Below are 14,364 nucleotides of genomic sequence, written 5' to 3'. Positions count from 1 at the left end.
ACTTAACTGTTAGAGCAAAGGAGAGTATAGGTTTTCAATCATTTTATTAATTTCGCCGTACAAGGTGTGTCATTGTATCAAAATTCTCAAAGAGAATTAAGTTACCAATTTTCTGTTGTGGCACCTCCCCAGCTTTGGTTTGTAGTAGCCGGCGCAGTTGCAGTCCAATCTTCTGATGGCTATGCAGACGAAATAAAAAAATAGTTAATAATTTCAAGTACTAGTTAGTTTAATGCTAAATAGATATGGAATTCATGTTTACTTGAGCAGCCCAGTCTCCACTTGCTTGGAAAGCCGGAGCAGCACCCGCAGCTGGAACAGCGGCTGCAGTTGGCGGTGCTACATCATCTGCCCAATTTTCAGTAGTAACTGCCGCCTCAACATCGTTAACCCAACCAGGATCCGTAGTAGTTGGAACTTCAACCGGCCCTGTAAACTCTTTAGCTGGCGCAATTTCCTTAGCTGCTTGTTCTTCCTTTTCAGCCTGTGAAAACACAACGAATGTATATTATAACTGAAGATGTTAAAATATACTTAAATACATTTTAAGAACAGTTTCAGCAAAGATTAAGCCATAATTAAATAAAGTCAACAAATATTTTTCTGCTTACTATTTTCTCATCACGTAGAAAATAAACGTAGAAAATGAAAGATATATAAAATAAACATAGAACCAATTTGATTAATTTTATACTTATACTACAAACCTCTTCGGGATCTCTATAGAAGAATAAATCGACAACGACGTCCCATTTACTTTCACGAGCGATGGAACCCCTTAATCTAAGTACTTCTCTCGCTAATAACCACCACATGAGACCGACGCAATGAAGACTCTTCGTGTTACAAGGAATGGCAATGTCAACAAAACGAAGAGGCGAGTCGGTGTTACAGAAAGCAATAACTGGAATGTTCACGTAACTGGCCTCAGTGATAGGTTGATGATCGGTAGATGGATCGGTAACGATCAACAGACGTGGCTCTCGGAAAGCAGACTGCAAATAATTAAAAGTAATTTGTAGGAACTTTTTAACGCGCGAAAATATCTGCTACATTGTAGAATGAAATCAGAAAAGATTAAGCCAAAGTAAGTCAACAAATATAAATTATGGAAATGGTCTTTCATCACTGAATATAAAAATGAAAAGTATATAATTTTGATTGTAGCGAACATAACCTGAATTTGATTAGTGAAGGCACCAGGTGTAAAACGACCAGCAATAGGTGTAGCACCAGTATGCTGTGCAAATTTAAGAACAGCCCTCTGACCGGTTTGACGGCAACTGATGACAAAAACTTCACTAGGATGTTCGATAGCGACAATTGCACGTGCCGCCAGCAAAAGTTTTTCCCATGTGTGACGTAGATTGATGATGCTCACACCTAAATTTTTAGAAGTAGGATGTCATATGTTTCTAATACCGAAATGTTTGAATTAAGATCATATTTACCGTCATTTTTCTTCTTGTAGACGTATTGTTCCATTTGGAAATTAACATTTTCTGCACCTAAATGTGTAAATGCGGCCAACATTTTGGTAACGTCGTCCTCTTTGAGGGACAATACGTCCAGACCTCCTGACATCTTAACGTTGTGGTTAACTTACGAGTAACCTAAACATAAATACTAAATACAATATCGTATCAAGTTGGTGTTATTTAAAAAAAAAATTCGCTTGAACGACAAACTGGTCACACATAACCTCGCTTTATAACCTAAAATAAACGGCAAGTTCCACTAAGAACAATACAATTTTCAAGCTGTATAACAAAATGCAAACGGTTAAGTGCGTATAATGCTTAAGAAATTGATGACCTACGATATTCAATTAACGTTACCATAATTAAAATTTTGTTGAAAAGTACCACGTGCGTGGATTAATTCGATCAAACAAATTTCTCAAAACTATTGGTTCTTTGTAGAGATTTTTATATAAATCGCATGCCCAGAATAATCTTTGTTATTTAATTAATAATCTCCTTTACTGTACGAAGAAATAAATATTATAAATAAAGAAATGTAATACACGAACTCACGTTATCAATGCCACTAGGAGACTTCCAAGCGGAAAGGAAGTTGTGTATGCATATAAGTACACAACGTTGCGTAGATGCTGCTGGAATAATATTTATATTGTAAAAAATATTCTCGATATCGTTAAACTGAAAGTAGACAGTTTTAAATATATATTATATGACAAGTACAATGGAAATTAATGAAAATACTGTAAATCATACGTATTTAGGAATGAAACGATTAAAGTAGCGGAAGTGTGTCGAAATTTTCCGGAAATTTTGAATACGATTGGAAAGTAATACAGATAACTTTAAATTAAACTGAATAAAGTATCAGCGATACTCTTTATATAATATATTAATTAATCTTTTTTATGTAAATAATAAAAGCATTCGTTAATGCCATAAAATGAATATGTTATGAAATCTACAGCGATAACGTTAAAATTTGAGTAACATTTATTAGCAATAAGACAATATACTTTTAGAGAAATACGAAAATACGATAATATTCTTGTATAATTCGTTACGCGTTATCAAAGAATTTCCATAACTTTAGAAACGTATTATTCCGATGTCGAAGCATCTTGAATCCTAACCTATAACATGTGGACCGTGCGAAGCATTATTCTTCTTTACAGAAATGTGCGATAAATAGATTGCGACATATTATATTAAAAAATAAACGTCGGTTTCTTAAAATATGTTATACAAGAATGTATCCGGCAAATCATAAGACTATTTTCGTTTTGGATCACACACCATACTTTGGCATATCAACCGAATGTCCTTTGGAATTTGATTTTCTGAAAAGTCGGGGTCAAAATTTAATTCCTTTGGCACCTGTTTGTAAATCTTTGTGGACTACCAGCGTAGAGGCTTCCCTGGAATATTGCCGTATAGTATGGGACCTTTTTCCAGCTGGAAAATTGGTATATTATTAAGTATAGTTATCTTTAGTTATTGTTTTTTCTTAAAAAAAGATTAATATGATTTCAAAATAAATACTTTTAATATCGATATTATCCGCAGATAAGGTTTGTGGTGACCGATCGTGCAGCATACGTATTAAACTCATGGAGTCCATCGCAGCAGAATTTAAACCATGTAAGGTTTAGGAGCATTTTGTTTCATACTTTTTTGTTGGAAAATAATATTTCTGATCGAGACCGATTTCTGATTTTAGATAATGAATGGTACAGCCATTTTGGGAGTACCGACAAAGGCTCCGGAACCTGGAGAAGATTATTCTGTGATACATGGATTAAGAGTGGCTATCGAGACATTAAACGAATGTTCAGAAATTCAGCACGAGAAGAGAACATCGTTAAATGAGAATACTAGTAAACTTGTTAACAGAGGCAGAGTAATATGCATCACCAGTGCACGAGATAATAGCAATATGAAAAGCTTGGAAAATATATTTTTGAACGAATTAGCTCAAGAGAATAAAACTGCATTAGCTTCGGATCAGTAAATATCTTTGCATATAATTGTTAGAAGCATATGAGTATTAAGTTTGTAATGTATTTATATCTTCTATTTCAGTTTAATGCCTGTGGATTATTGTCACCTAGTTATACTGAATATCTTTCCTAACAATATCGAATCGCAAGTTACAAGTCAAGGGCCACGAGAGGTATTTTACGTTTCTTTGTATCGCGATGTTTATTTAACTTGTGGAAAAAACAACGTATAATACTTTATCTTAGGTTTCACCGCTGTTAACGGTAGAAGTACACTCCATTAAGGCACCTGCTTTACATTCAAAATTATCCCATTTAATCTTGTCCCATTACGATCTGGCAAGTACAACGGTAACTGGTATACCGATGAAGGAAGAACAGAATGCTAGTTCCTCTGCGAATTACGACGTTGAGATATTTCACTCGTCAGCTGCGCATTCAGCAATTCTAAAAGGTACACGAGCATGCAGTTAAAGAGTGGAAATTGGTACACTTGAAATTACATCGAAATGCGGGAATATCTTTTAGGAAACCCGCAAGATTCAGCTTTGATAAAGACATTCAGAAGATTCGAGGAGGGTTCAGAGTATGAAACGGTAACTTTGAAATGGTGTACACCACGAGGATGTAGCGCAGCCGAAATGCAAAATTGCACAGCTATGCACAGGATCACGCCGGTAGATGTAAATAGTAGACCTTCGTCTTGTTTGATTAATTTTCTGTTGAACGGTAGGTCGGTAATGCTCGAAATGGCCAGAAGAAGCGGAGGAAAGACTATTTCTCATCTACTTGCCGCGCATGGCGGAGAAATTTTTATACATACGCTATCTACCGCTAGAAGTGTATTGGAAGATCCACCTTCTATCAGCGAAGGATGCGGTGGACGCGTCACCGATTACAGAATAACTGTGAGTATGTCAAACCGGAAGTATCGCGCATATGCAACTCGTTGCTTATTACAGGATTTTGGAAGACTCATGCGAAACAATGTACTGGTGCCTTTGAAACGAAGTACAAACGTTAACAGCGAAGGTCCAGCGGAAAAGATGAGATCGAGATTGGAAAGACACACCAAATATTGGCCAATTACTATTTCTAGTACTCTTATGTTTAATTTAAAACAGGTAGAGATTCCAAATGAATCGAACTCAACTGTAACTATCGTATTTCATTGCGTCCGTAACAATTAACAAAAACGTATCAAAGTTAATAGATCCACTGCCAGATTTAATGGTAAAGGAGGAACTCACAGCTGAGGAGGTCGTCCAGTGTAAGCAAGTGATCTTCAGTTTATTGCAACTGGAAGCAAAACATGAAACGTTACCTTTGCCAAGTATCGGCGGGGGGCGTGGTGGTAAAGGTGGTGTACGGAGAGAAGAACACTATAGACTTTTGTGGGGAGAGCTGGAAACGTTTCTCAAGCAACACGCTAATAATTCTGCCGCGCATTCCGAAGTTTTGACTTGCCTTCTCGAAGTACGGAGTAAAGACGATAAGGATAAGGTCGAATTGGACCAGGCATTGCGCGAATTGGACGGGTAAATATCGGACGTCTTAAGAAGACTTTATTTCTCTGGACAAAAGTATTTGCTTTTGTATCGATCTCGCGTTTGTTTTTATACAGTTTTGGAAAAGAAGATGGAACCGCCCGTGCAAGCGTAATAAGAGCAACAACCGATTCGCCGATGTCGCCACCACCTAGCACGTCGATATCTCTCGGGAAGCAACTCCTGAAGGGTAACATTTATTCTCCTAAAAGTCTGTTGGACGTTTGGCTACAACGAAGCGCCCCTAAAGAAAAGAAGCCAGACTTCCACGGAAGAGTTAACAGCGACGGTCCTAAAGCTAAGCTATATCCCAATTTAAAAGAGGTTGGCCGAGAGCCCCGCGAACCTATTCTAGAGGGTTGATTCAGATGGTTCTTATCATTTTCAATACATAAATCCAAGGGTACAGTTTTAATCAGGCTATAAACTAAACGTGACTTTTGCCATAATTACATTAATTACCACACGTTAGCTTACATCGTTAGTGGATGATGTATCACGATTCATTTAAGTAAAAGAAAGTTCGCTTCTCAAACAGATATTATTCGTAAAGTCTTTACCGATCAAGAGTATTCCGTCAGTTGTGTGTACGTGCAATCGGACAGCGCGAAAGGATCATTATTTTTAAGGAATCGATAATATATGTAATTTTACTGTTTCCATGAGAACATATCTTTGTAATAAAAATACATCGAAGGTTGAAGATGCGACTGCGTTCTTTTAATAATTTAAAATAATTACTTCGAACAACGCGATCAACTGTATCAATATGTACTCGTTTGACATTTCATATGGTACAGTGACCCCGAAGTTATTAGACACAACTTAAGTAACTTAAGTTATTAGACATAAGTTGTTGGAAATTTTTGAAATTTCATTTTCACGAGCTTCTTCGGTAGATAAGATAAGCGTTTCGCGAGGCCTCGTAGCTCCGCGTATCCGACGATACGACCTTAACGCGAAAGTGTATCAGTGGTGCAACGAAAGCGATCCCCAGGGGTTCTCCCGTGCCCGCGCCTTTCTCGTCCCACGTCGTTTTACAACAGAGACCAGCAGACACGTCTGCCGGGCGTCTGAGCCACCGCGATACGTTGACCTCCATCGAAACTATAGTCCTATCGACTCCCCTACCATGGCCGGTTGGAATTCCGCCGCTAATCGATGGAAGGAAGGAGGAAGGAAGGTATGCCTCGCATATAATATAACGCGAGCACGGTTCGAGCCCGTAGAAAAGAGAGACGGAGAGACGGAATCGACAGACGCCGTGAAGTACAGAGGGACGCGGAGGCGGAAGGGGATTCGGAGAGTACAAGTGCGTGACGTAATGGTTCATTCATCCCGAGACAGACGATATCCCGGTCAATGGTGTACATACGTACACATTCGCACACACACGCACGCAACACGTGCACGCACGTATTCTGCATATACAGGTCTCTCGATACACGTGTGTACAGCCACGGACGGAGCTCGGTGTGACCGTGGGCTGCGTGTCACGTGAAATGCACACGTGCACATTGTTTGTTCCGTTTGGTTTGCTCTGTTCCTTGCTACGGCCAGTTTGCGTCGCGATGCCGACGTCTCTGGTCCACGCAGTCGTGGTACCATTCAAACGCTCGCAAAGGAAAGGTTCGTCTTTGCACTTGAGAGGCGATCCTCGATGTAGGCGACAATGCTTAGTCGCGTTAGGCTCATTCCGCAGGAAATCGGACACAAAAATATAGTCGGGTCTCGATAATTATTATACATACATTCTCCGTATCGTTAAACGATAGTTGTACGCGGATTACATTCTCGTGTAAAAGCTCGTGCCGGTAGTCTACTCTTTAGTAACGCACGGGTAATCTCGAAATAATCGTTTTCGAACCATTGTAAAAATGACAGTATTTTTAAGAATATTTTGAAAAGTTGCTTCGCAAAAGGGACAAATCGAGACTATATCCTAAATTTTTCGTAGATTTTTAGAACCGGTTATTAGAAACATAGGTATCGAACAGAGGCCTCGGCCCGGTCTCTGTTGCTTAACGCGTTTGTTGGGAAAATTGGTAGCGGCGTCATAGCCCTGGAAAAGTAAATTAGAAATATTGATCGGGGAGGCTCCACAGCTGTGTGTGTGCAGGTGGTAGTACGAAGAAGAGTCCGCCGTTTATAATTTATCTCGCCTATCTACCCGGAATATCGATCCTGACAAAAGGTCACTGAACGAGCGAGCGAAAAAGAGAAACACGACCCGGCTGCAGTTCGGCTGATAATCATTAACGTCACTCGCCGATTATCGATGCACGCTGGCCGAACGTTACAGAGGGTGATTCTCGAAATTAGACACAAAGGACGGATTTTTCACTGTTAACGCGAAACCTCGGAGGTTCAACCTCCGATAACCGTTAGAATCGCCGTTTTCAAATTTTTCTACGACATACACTAATGCACAATACATAAACTACGGTATAAGCAGTATTAAGACCAGTCATTCGATCGTTCGCGACAGGGCTAGATACAAATATCGATAGGTTTAGCGTTAATTTGCTCCTTCGCGTGTATAAAAAAAAAAAGAAAATGTGTACTATCATAAGTATATCTTGTATAACCGCTAATAAATCTCGCCAAACTTAGGATGTCCTCCCATATCCGATAGTTTTATTCCGAAGTCGATCGACGCGTTTCCAGGCGAACGACGCCTTCGACTTTGTCCAGAAGGCACAAAGACCAGGAAGCGGAACGATGATGAATTATAGACGGCCAGGAAACGGAGCACGTCGGCTTCTCAGGCACAGATCGATATCCACTCTACGTTGCCTGTCGATGTATACCTAGAAAGCAATAACGCCGTGCATCGTTACTTCCCCTAATCGGTCAAAGTCGTTAAAAAAAAAAAAGACAAACAATTACCTTCGCGGAAAGACGATAAATTCTTCTTTGGCATCGAGTAAAACGTCGTTGGATATACGTAAATGAAAGTTTGCGGAGTCTTTCTCGGGCCGCGCGATACTCGAGATATTCCATTAAAGGACGAAAACGCAACGTTAACTCGCGAAACGGCGCCGGCGAGAAAATGGAGAGATCGTCGTTAGATTGTGGCACGCGGCGGGAATTTTGCTGCGAGCAGGACGATAAAGTCGGAAAGGGGCAGAAGTTTCCTCTTTCCACCCGGGAACCGCGTCCCGGGACGTAATATTCCTTGGCGGAGAGGCCAGGTCAGAGGAACGTGGGGCGCGGATGCCAGGAGGGTGGAAAGGGAAAAATAATCTCCCAGTGGGATTTTCGACCCTCGCGTTTCGCGTCATAGGAAGGGATAGGAAGAGACCGGGCGATCGTTAGCGCGGAGGGGACTTTGAAAAACGTCTCTTTTAGTGTGTGTGTGTGTGTGTGCGTGTGAGAGAGAGAGAGAGAGAGAGAGAGAGAGAGAGAGAGAGAGAGAGAGAAGAGCAGCTGCAGAGCCAGGCAGGCGCAGCATTGAAAAGGGGCGACAAAGGGACAGGGCCCTGACCCTCGGGGAACGCAGCAGGAAAGCGACTCCTGTGGACGCTTCCCTCGATGGAATACGTTAGGACGTAGCTTGAAACATTCAGTGAACCGAATCGCTCTTCGTGAGAGAGCTTTCTCACAGGGCCACGATCCTCTGACACTGTCCTACGATTTAGTATGTACCTACAACGAACCAAGCGATAGCATAGAATATTATTATTTTGAAAAATAGAGAAGTATAGGTGGTATAATTATGCTCTGTAGGCATAAGTATTATAGTATGACCCCCCCCCCCTCCCCCCGTGAAGTAACGACGTCCTCGTTAAGGATATGCCCGGGCCAAAAGAAAGCGAGGATCTAGCGAGACACGGTAAGAATCAATGGCCGGGTGACTGTCCCTCCCCCCCACCCCCCCCCACCCCCGGTCTTACAATTAAACCCGGGTGACCGGATGCAAAAACTATGCAAAAAAAACTATAATCATGCTCCGTAATCTATGCGAAAGCGTCGAGCGAGCAGCCCCTGAACCCCAGGTGACCAGTCAGTCCTGCCTCGCCCTTCGTTCGACCTTCGTTTGATAGAACGGAACATCGACCATTGCACTCCGGATTGCTCGTCGTTCCATGTGGATTAATCGGAATTTTGCGCGTCATACCCGGATCGAAGATACGCCGTTCCGCGGAAGGTTGTTCGCCGCGCTAGAGTCGCGTAACGTTCTCTTGAATAATAGATCGCGCGATGGAGAACCATTGGACGAGCGCGCTGACGGCGACGCGCGAAGCTCTAAGGGTGCAATTACGCTTCGATATTCCGTTTGTTAACATTCCTGTTGGTTCTGCGGGAACGGAATGCGTGCGAGGAAACGTGAATTCTTCTCCGAAGTGAAATAGCAAAGTTCCTTGCTCGGAGAAGCTGGAACGGAAGCAGGAGAGAGAGAGAGAGAGAGGAGAGTTCGCAAGAGCGTGCCCGCGAGAGAAGCCGGCCAGTAGGGGAATTGAAAGTAGAAGAAAGAACAGAGAGCGGCAGGAGCGGGTGCAGAGGGTGGAGGGTGTCCCTCTACTCGCCCCCGTCATGGTAACGTCGTAGCACGTGCTTGCTACGTCACCGCGTGTTTACAGAGAGATACCTATAGCCGTACTCGTGACCTTGTGTTTTGTATATATCACCCTCCCCCCTCGACGGTCGCGGAATTCCCCCGCTGCGCCCGCGGACCCGGGAATACCCCCATCCGGTATCGTCTCCTCTCCCTTTCAACCTCCAACGCGGCTGGTGCACGAGAGAGCTCCTCAAACTCCCCATGAGGCAACCAGTTGTTCCGTCTGTGACGTAACGGGGTATCACACGACCTGTCGGTGCTTTGTTGCATCCTGTCCCACTCGGTCGGCCCTCTTCGTTTACCGCCCTGACTGCCAGACTTCTCTCTTCCCTCGTCTTTCGACCGGCGGGTGTTCTCTGTTCCGTTCGCTGGTCCTCTCCGTCTGTTCGCGTTTCCCTGTCCCTACCCGCCTTTCTGTACGTCGCGTCGGTGTGTAACCTATGTACGTACACTCGTCACTTTCTCTCTTTCCCATACCCTGGATGATCTTCGTCTAGCGACCACTGTTCGGAATTCTCTTTTCCGTACCCTCGCCTCCTCCTCGCGGCACTGTTAATGCCCTCCTCGCCGTCGCTCGCCATGTTCGTCCATACGTATGTATGCGCGGCTACGTGCCCTTGTGTATTCTTCTCGCGATGCGAAAGAGAGAAATAGCGATCCGGGAGACGGGGAGAAAGTACAGGAGGATGGTTTAAATGGGTGAACACATCGCCTCGAAGGTCGCGCCCGAGCTGACTGGGTCACTGGAACGACCGCGATGACCCCGAGGCCCTTCGACCCGGGTTCCATTCCAGTCTAATGGATCTGGGATCGATTCCATGGAAAACGTCCACTGTACGGCGTCTTTTCTTGTCGCGGGAACGACTTGGTCCGGTTTGGACGGGCTCGTGGATCGTTTGGGCCATCCTACCTGTGGGATGCGTTCGATGGTCACGGTGCGTTAAAGAACTAATGGTAGGTGGTGTTTGCACTGGATACGATACTTACGTAATTCGTAGCGATCGTCTAGGACCTAGACTCTAGGTAGCGATCGGACTATGGAAGAGAGGTGATAAGGCCAAACTTCGGTACAAACTTGGTTTGCTCTTGTCGTGGCAACGAGCATCGGTCCTCTTAGCGCGATAAGGCAGCTTTCGGATCGTCTGCCTTCGAAATACTCCACCATCCAAGTGTTTCGATCCGGAACGGCTCCAACTGGAATTTGGTCATTCGAATGGAATTCGTGTTAATCGCAATTGGAATCTGACTTTCCACACGGTGAGTTATTCGATCGATCGATCGATTATACGTGAAATTGATTACCGTCCAACGGTGCTCGTCGAACAAGGCGAAAGTGAAACGGTCTCCGATCTCGCGGACTTTCTCCTTCTTCGTTCCCGAGCTGCTTTAGCGTTCCTTCGATTCCACAGTCGATTTACTTGTCGTTCGAGGAAACTGGTCGGTGGAAAAGTAGAAAGTCCTGAAAGAAAGGCACGGTTGAGAGAGTTCGAATGGGAATCGGTCGAATAAGGGTCTTCGAATACTCTTTTATAAATATCGGAGGCAGTTCCAGAGCTGTATATAAACAAGTTTTCCTCTTTATAACGTTAGTATAGATTATTAAATTTACCTGTCAGTCTAACGTATCCTTCAAGGAAGTCCGTGATTCTTATTCTCGCCCCCGCAGCCGCGTTACGTTATTATTTTCGTCGCGACAAGCATCTTCGAGCGTTCCTCACCGACGCTTCTAAAATTAAGGGAACAAGTAACCTTGCGGCGCGGTTGGTTGCCAGGAACGGCGCATATTTCACGCTACGTAGAGGATATTTCCTCCGACGGCAACGCGGTTGCTAAATATTCGCAGTATAACGAGGAAACGGATGGAAAATGTAAAACAAAATTTGTTTGTACAACTCGCGAAGTTGTACTTTTCTTTATCTATCGAGTAATCGCTCACTATGTACGCTCCGTTAATTACGAACGCGCGTTCCGAATGTCGTGTCTACGTAAACGCTCGCGGGGCCAAGTGTCATCGTCGTCGTGGCAATCATTATCAGCCTCGTCATTTCCACGACCGTCATCGACGTCACTGAATATCGTTGGCTGTCAACGACAACCTATACGAATTAAGGGGGCTTGCCAGTCGATTTACCAAATTCTACATTGAGAATGAACTCCAAAGGAAATTTTTAATGTAAACATATATGCGTGACTAAACGAATATTCTCTTATCGTTAGTCTTTACTTTGAGAGTAAGGTAATTACTCTCTTAAAATAATTATAGAGAACAGGTACATCCTCACCGATTTCGATGCTTTTTAAATATGTTGTAGAAATTTTGAACAACTTTTTCCTATACACGCAATATTCGTTGTAGTAGCAGCAGAGGTATTTTGCAAATACCTCGGAAACTGAGGTCGAGCGATGGTTATATGTATAGGAAAAAGTTGTTGAAAATGTCGATTTCTACAACATATTTAAAAATCATCGAAATCGGATGAGAATTACCGAGAGTAATTCGAGTGCATGATCCCCTCAACCGGCCAATTATTTCTGAAATTACGATGATTTCAATTGAACCGTCTGCTTCGAATCCTGCCGCGATCGATGACCGTTGTCGGCCGAAACAAGAACCTTAATTACTCCTTTTAGGTTCGATTAATTTCGAATCACGTGCCCGCTCATTTCCGCGCCGTTCGTTGCGGTGACGGTTAATGGTCACGTAATTACGGTAACGTGCGTCGCCATTAGCCCCCGAATCCATGAATGCTTTCGTATCGAACCCGTGTCTTTCCAGCTGGAAGCGCAACAACGCCCGCTACGGTAGATTCGAGCTTTTTCGGAGGTAAACGTCTTTCTAAAACAAGAGAATTCGTACAAAATCAATCTGTTTTCATTGTTTTTCGTTCGATTGGATTTCCGAGACAGTGATACACGCGTGGAAAACTTGCATGTCGTTTTCTTGCAACGATTCAATCGAAACGAACTTGTTTTTATTGACTTTCATTTGATTGAATTTCCAAGCGGAGATGTGCATACAAGAAACTGTTACTGTGTTTGCTTTTAATTCGTTCGAATTTACGTCGTCTCCTCGGAATATGCGCGACAAGTTTTCGCTCATTTTTATTTGAATTTTTTGTTCGGTTCAGCGATAAAAGAGCATCGATGTCGAGGCTCGCAAGTGTTACGTATTACGGAGCGATTAATCAGCTCGGTGAACTTTTATGCGCGTTAAAAATGATCGAAAAGCCGGACGCGAAATAACATCGATCACTTTCATTTTTTATACGGTGCTAAACGAATGGGGGGTAAAAAAGTACTTACATTCCCTGTTTCTTCGCGCGTAAAAGTCGTCTGTTCGTCCTCTGTTTGCGTTGCCGTAACGCTGAACCTCGGACAAAGCCTATAAAATAATCGATGCGTTCGTATCGCGGGTCGCGACGGTTATAAATTTAATACATTCGGAGTTCTCTGCGACTATTTTTACTTAAGAAAGACCGAGCAATTAATAACGCGATCGTTAATAACGCGATCGAATCGGCTGAATATCAAGCTTCGGAATGTTCGCTGGTCGAGCTTAAAATCACCCGTGACGTCCGGAATGTATAATTAGTTTTAAAATGGCACAAGATACCTATGAGAGATTTAATTTCTTAACATCTGTGGTATTTTCAATCGGAGTTAATCTTAACGAGAACAAATTGATCCGTCGATAGACCAAATTTAGAATTCTTTAAAGAGGTATTAAAAATGTATTTTTCGGGAGAATTGGCAGATAACGGTAATATACGTGAATTAAAAAATTCCATAAATAATATCCTTGCGTATTCTCAACTGCCACTTTTACCTACAACTATACTGTATTAACCCTTTGTACTCGAGAGGTGACTCTCGGTCGCCATTACGTTTCAAAGGTTAGCAAATCTTTTAACTCAAATTTTGTAGGTTTAATTTCATCGGAGCTCGACGTATCAATAAAAGGTGACCTTATTAAAAAAATCACGATAGATTAGAACTCGTAGCAACAGAATGTTAAGAAACATCTCGAGTTGCTGGTAGATGGAAAAAAAAAGGCCTCGAGTGCAAAGGGTTAAACGTTCTCGGGGCTTAAAGGGTCGACGTTGAACAACGACAACGTCGTTTCGTTGATATGATGTAAACTTTGGGCTTTGTTCGTTCATCTTCCGTCTTTCATTCCTCGAGGAGTGAGATGTTGACATATCTAGGATTTGGTAGACCAAAACAGAAGCGTCGAGTCTGACACGAAAAAGACTTCTCTGTCGTTGAATCATCTTGGCTTCCGGTTGAGAGTACACGGTTTCTGAGCCCGTGTTACGGCTACCGCTGTATCCAATGTTGTATTTGTGTGCGTGGAATCGGTTCGTAGTTTTATATTCTCATCTGAAAATCCGATTAGAAATCAGTGCGTGCGTGCGTGCGTGTGTGTGTGTGTGTGTGTGTGTGTGTGTGTGTGTGTGTGTGTGTCTATCTTTCCTCGGATTCGAAGAAAATAAAGATAAAAATTGAGAAACGAAACAGAACAAGAATCGCTACGGATGCGCGTGTGTGTACGTGGAACGTGTTGCGATTCACCGTGAGAATAATGATTACGCCGGGCGTCAGATGAGAGAAAAAAAAATAACAACTCCGTTACATTAAATCCGTTACGTTTATAAGACAATAAAAACTATGCTCGCTCTCGCCGTCGTTTGTAATAGTAGCAGCAGCAGCAATAATATAATCATAATTATAATAATAATAATAATAATAATAATAATAATAATAATAATAATAAT

At 42.6% G+C, this 14,364-nt stretch overlaps 2 protein-coding genes and 1 long non-coding RNA gene across 3 annotated transcripts; 1 reads left to right on the top strand and 2 right to left on the bottom strand.

Moving 5' to 3' along the window:
- Positions 1-27: 27 nt before the first annotated feature.
- On the bottom strand, positions 28-2,113 carry LOC128891749 (40S ribosomal protein SA). Its single transcript, XM_054151503.1, has 6 exons — positions 2,037-2,113; positions 1,452-1,613; positions 1,178-1,383; positions 708-995; positions 263-484; positions 28-179 (listed from the first exon to the last, which is right to left on the bottom strand). The coding sequence occupies exons 2-6, from the start codon at positions 1,582-1,584 to the stop codon at positions 102-104; spliced, it is 927 nt and encodes a 308-aa protein (XP_054007478.1). The 5' UTR covers positions 1,585-1,613; positions 2,037-2,113; the 3' UTR covers positions 28-101.
- Positions 2,114-2,563: 450 nt separating this feature from the next.
- Positions 2,564-5,720, top strand: LOC128891743 (integrator complex subunit 13). The gene is made up of 9 exons (XM_054151484.1): positions 2,564-2,947; positions 3,048-3,122; positions 3,202-3,488; positions 3,564-3,654; positions 3,728-3,935; positions 4,010-4,389; positions 4,444-4,605; positions 4,688-5,019; positions 5,106-5,720. Exons 1-9 carry the CDS (start codon positions 2,732-2,734, stop codon positions 5,389-5,391), a joined length of 2,037 nt encoding a protein of 678 aa, XP_054007459.1. The 5' UTR covers positions 2,564-2,731; the 3' UTR covers positions 5,392-5,720.
- Positions 5,721-7,552: 1,832 nt separating this feature from the next.
- On the bottom strand, positions 7,553-11,691 carry LOC128891757 (uncharacterized). Its single transcript, XR_008460915.1, has 6 exons — positions 11,199-11,691; positions 10,892-11,048; positions 10,577-10,783; positions 9,840-10,499; positions 7,918-8,676; positions 7,553-7,838 (listed from the first exon to the last, which is right to left on the bottom strand). It is a non-coding gene; the product is annotated as an uncharacterized LOC128891757 (long non-coding RNA).
- Between the last annotated feature and the right edge of the window lie 2,673 nt (positions 11,692-14,364).

The sequence above is a fragment of the Hylaeus anthracinus genome, unplaced genomic scaffold (assembly GCF_026225885.1).
Source record: "Hylaeus anthracinus isolate JK02 unplaced genomic scaffold, UHH_iyHylAnth1.0_haploid 12002, whole genome shotgun sequence".
NCBI lineage: Eukaryota > Metazoa > Arthropoda > Insecta > Hymenoptera > Colletidae > Hylaeus > Hylaeus anthracinus.
This window is presented reverse-complemented; position numbering and strand designations above follow the sequence as displayed.

Excerpts from the sequence above, each read along its gene's own strand:
- LOC128891749 (XM_054151503.1), bottom strand. The coding sequence starts at position 1,584 with ATGTCAGGAGGTCTGGACGTATTGTCCCTCAAAGAGGACGACGTTACC. Across the intron at positions 1,384-1,451 it reads CTACAAGAAGAAAAATGACG|GTGTGAGCATCATCAATCTA; the intron begins GTAAATATGATC and ends CTAAAAATTTAG. Across the intron at positions 996-1,177 it reads CCTTCACTAATCAAATTCAG|TCTGCTTTCCGAGAGCCACG; the intron begins GTTATGTTCGCT and ends AATTATTTGCAG.
- LOC128891743 (XM_054151484.1), top strand. The coding sequence starts at position 2,732 with ATGTATCCGGCAAATCATAAGACTATTTTCGTTTTGGATCACACACCA. Across the intron at positions 3,936-4,009 it reads GCATTCAGCAATTCTAAAAG|GAAACCCGCAAGATTCAGCT; the intron begins GTACACGAGCAT and ends AATATCTTTTAG. Across the intron at positions 5,020-5,105 it reads GCATTGCGCGAATTGGACGG|TTTTGGAAAAGAAGATGGAA; the intron begins GTAAATATCGGA and ends GTTTTTATACAG.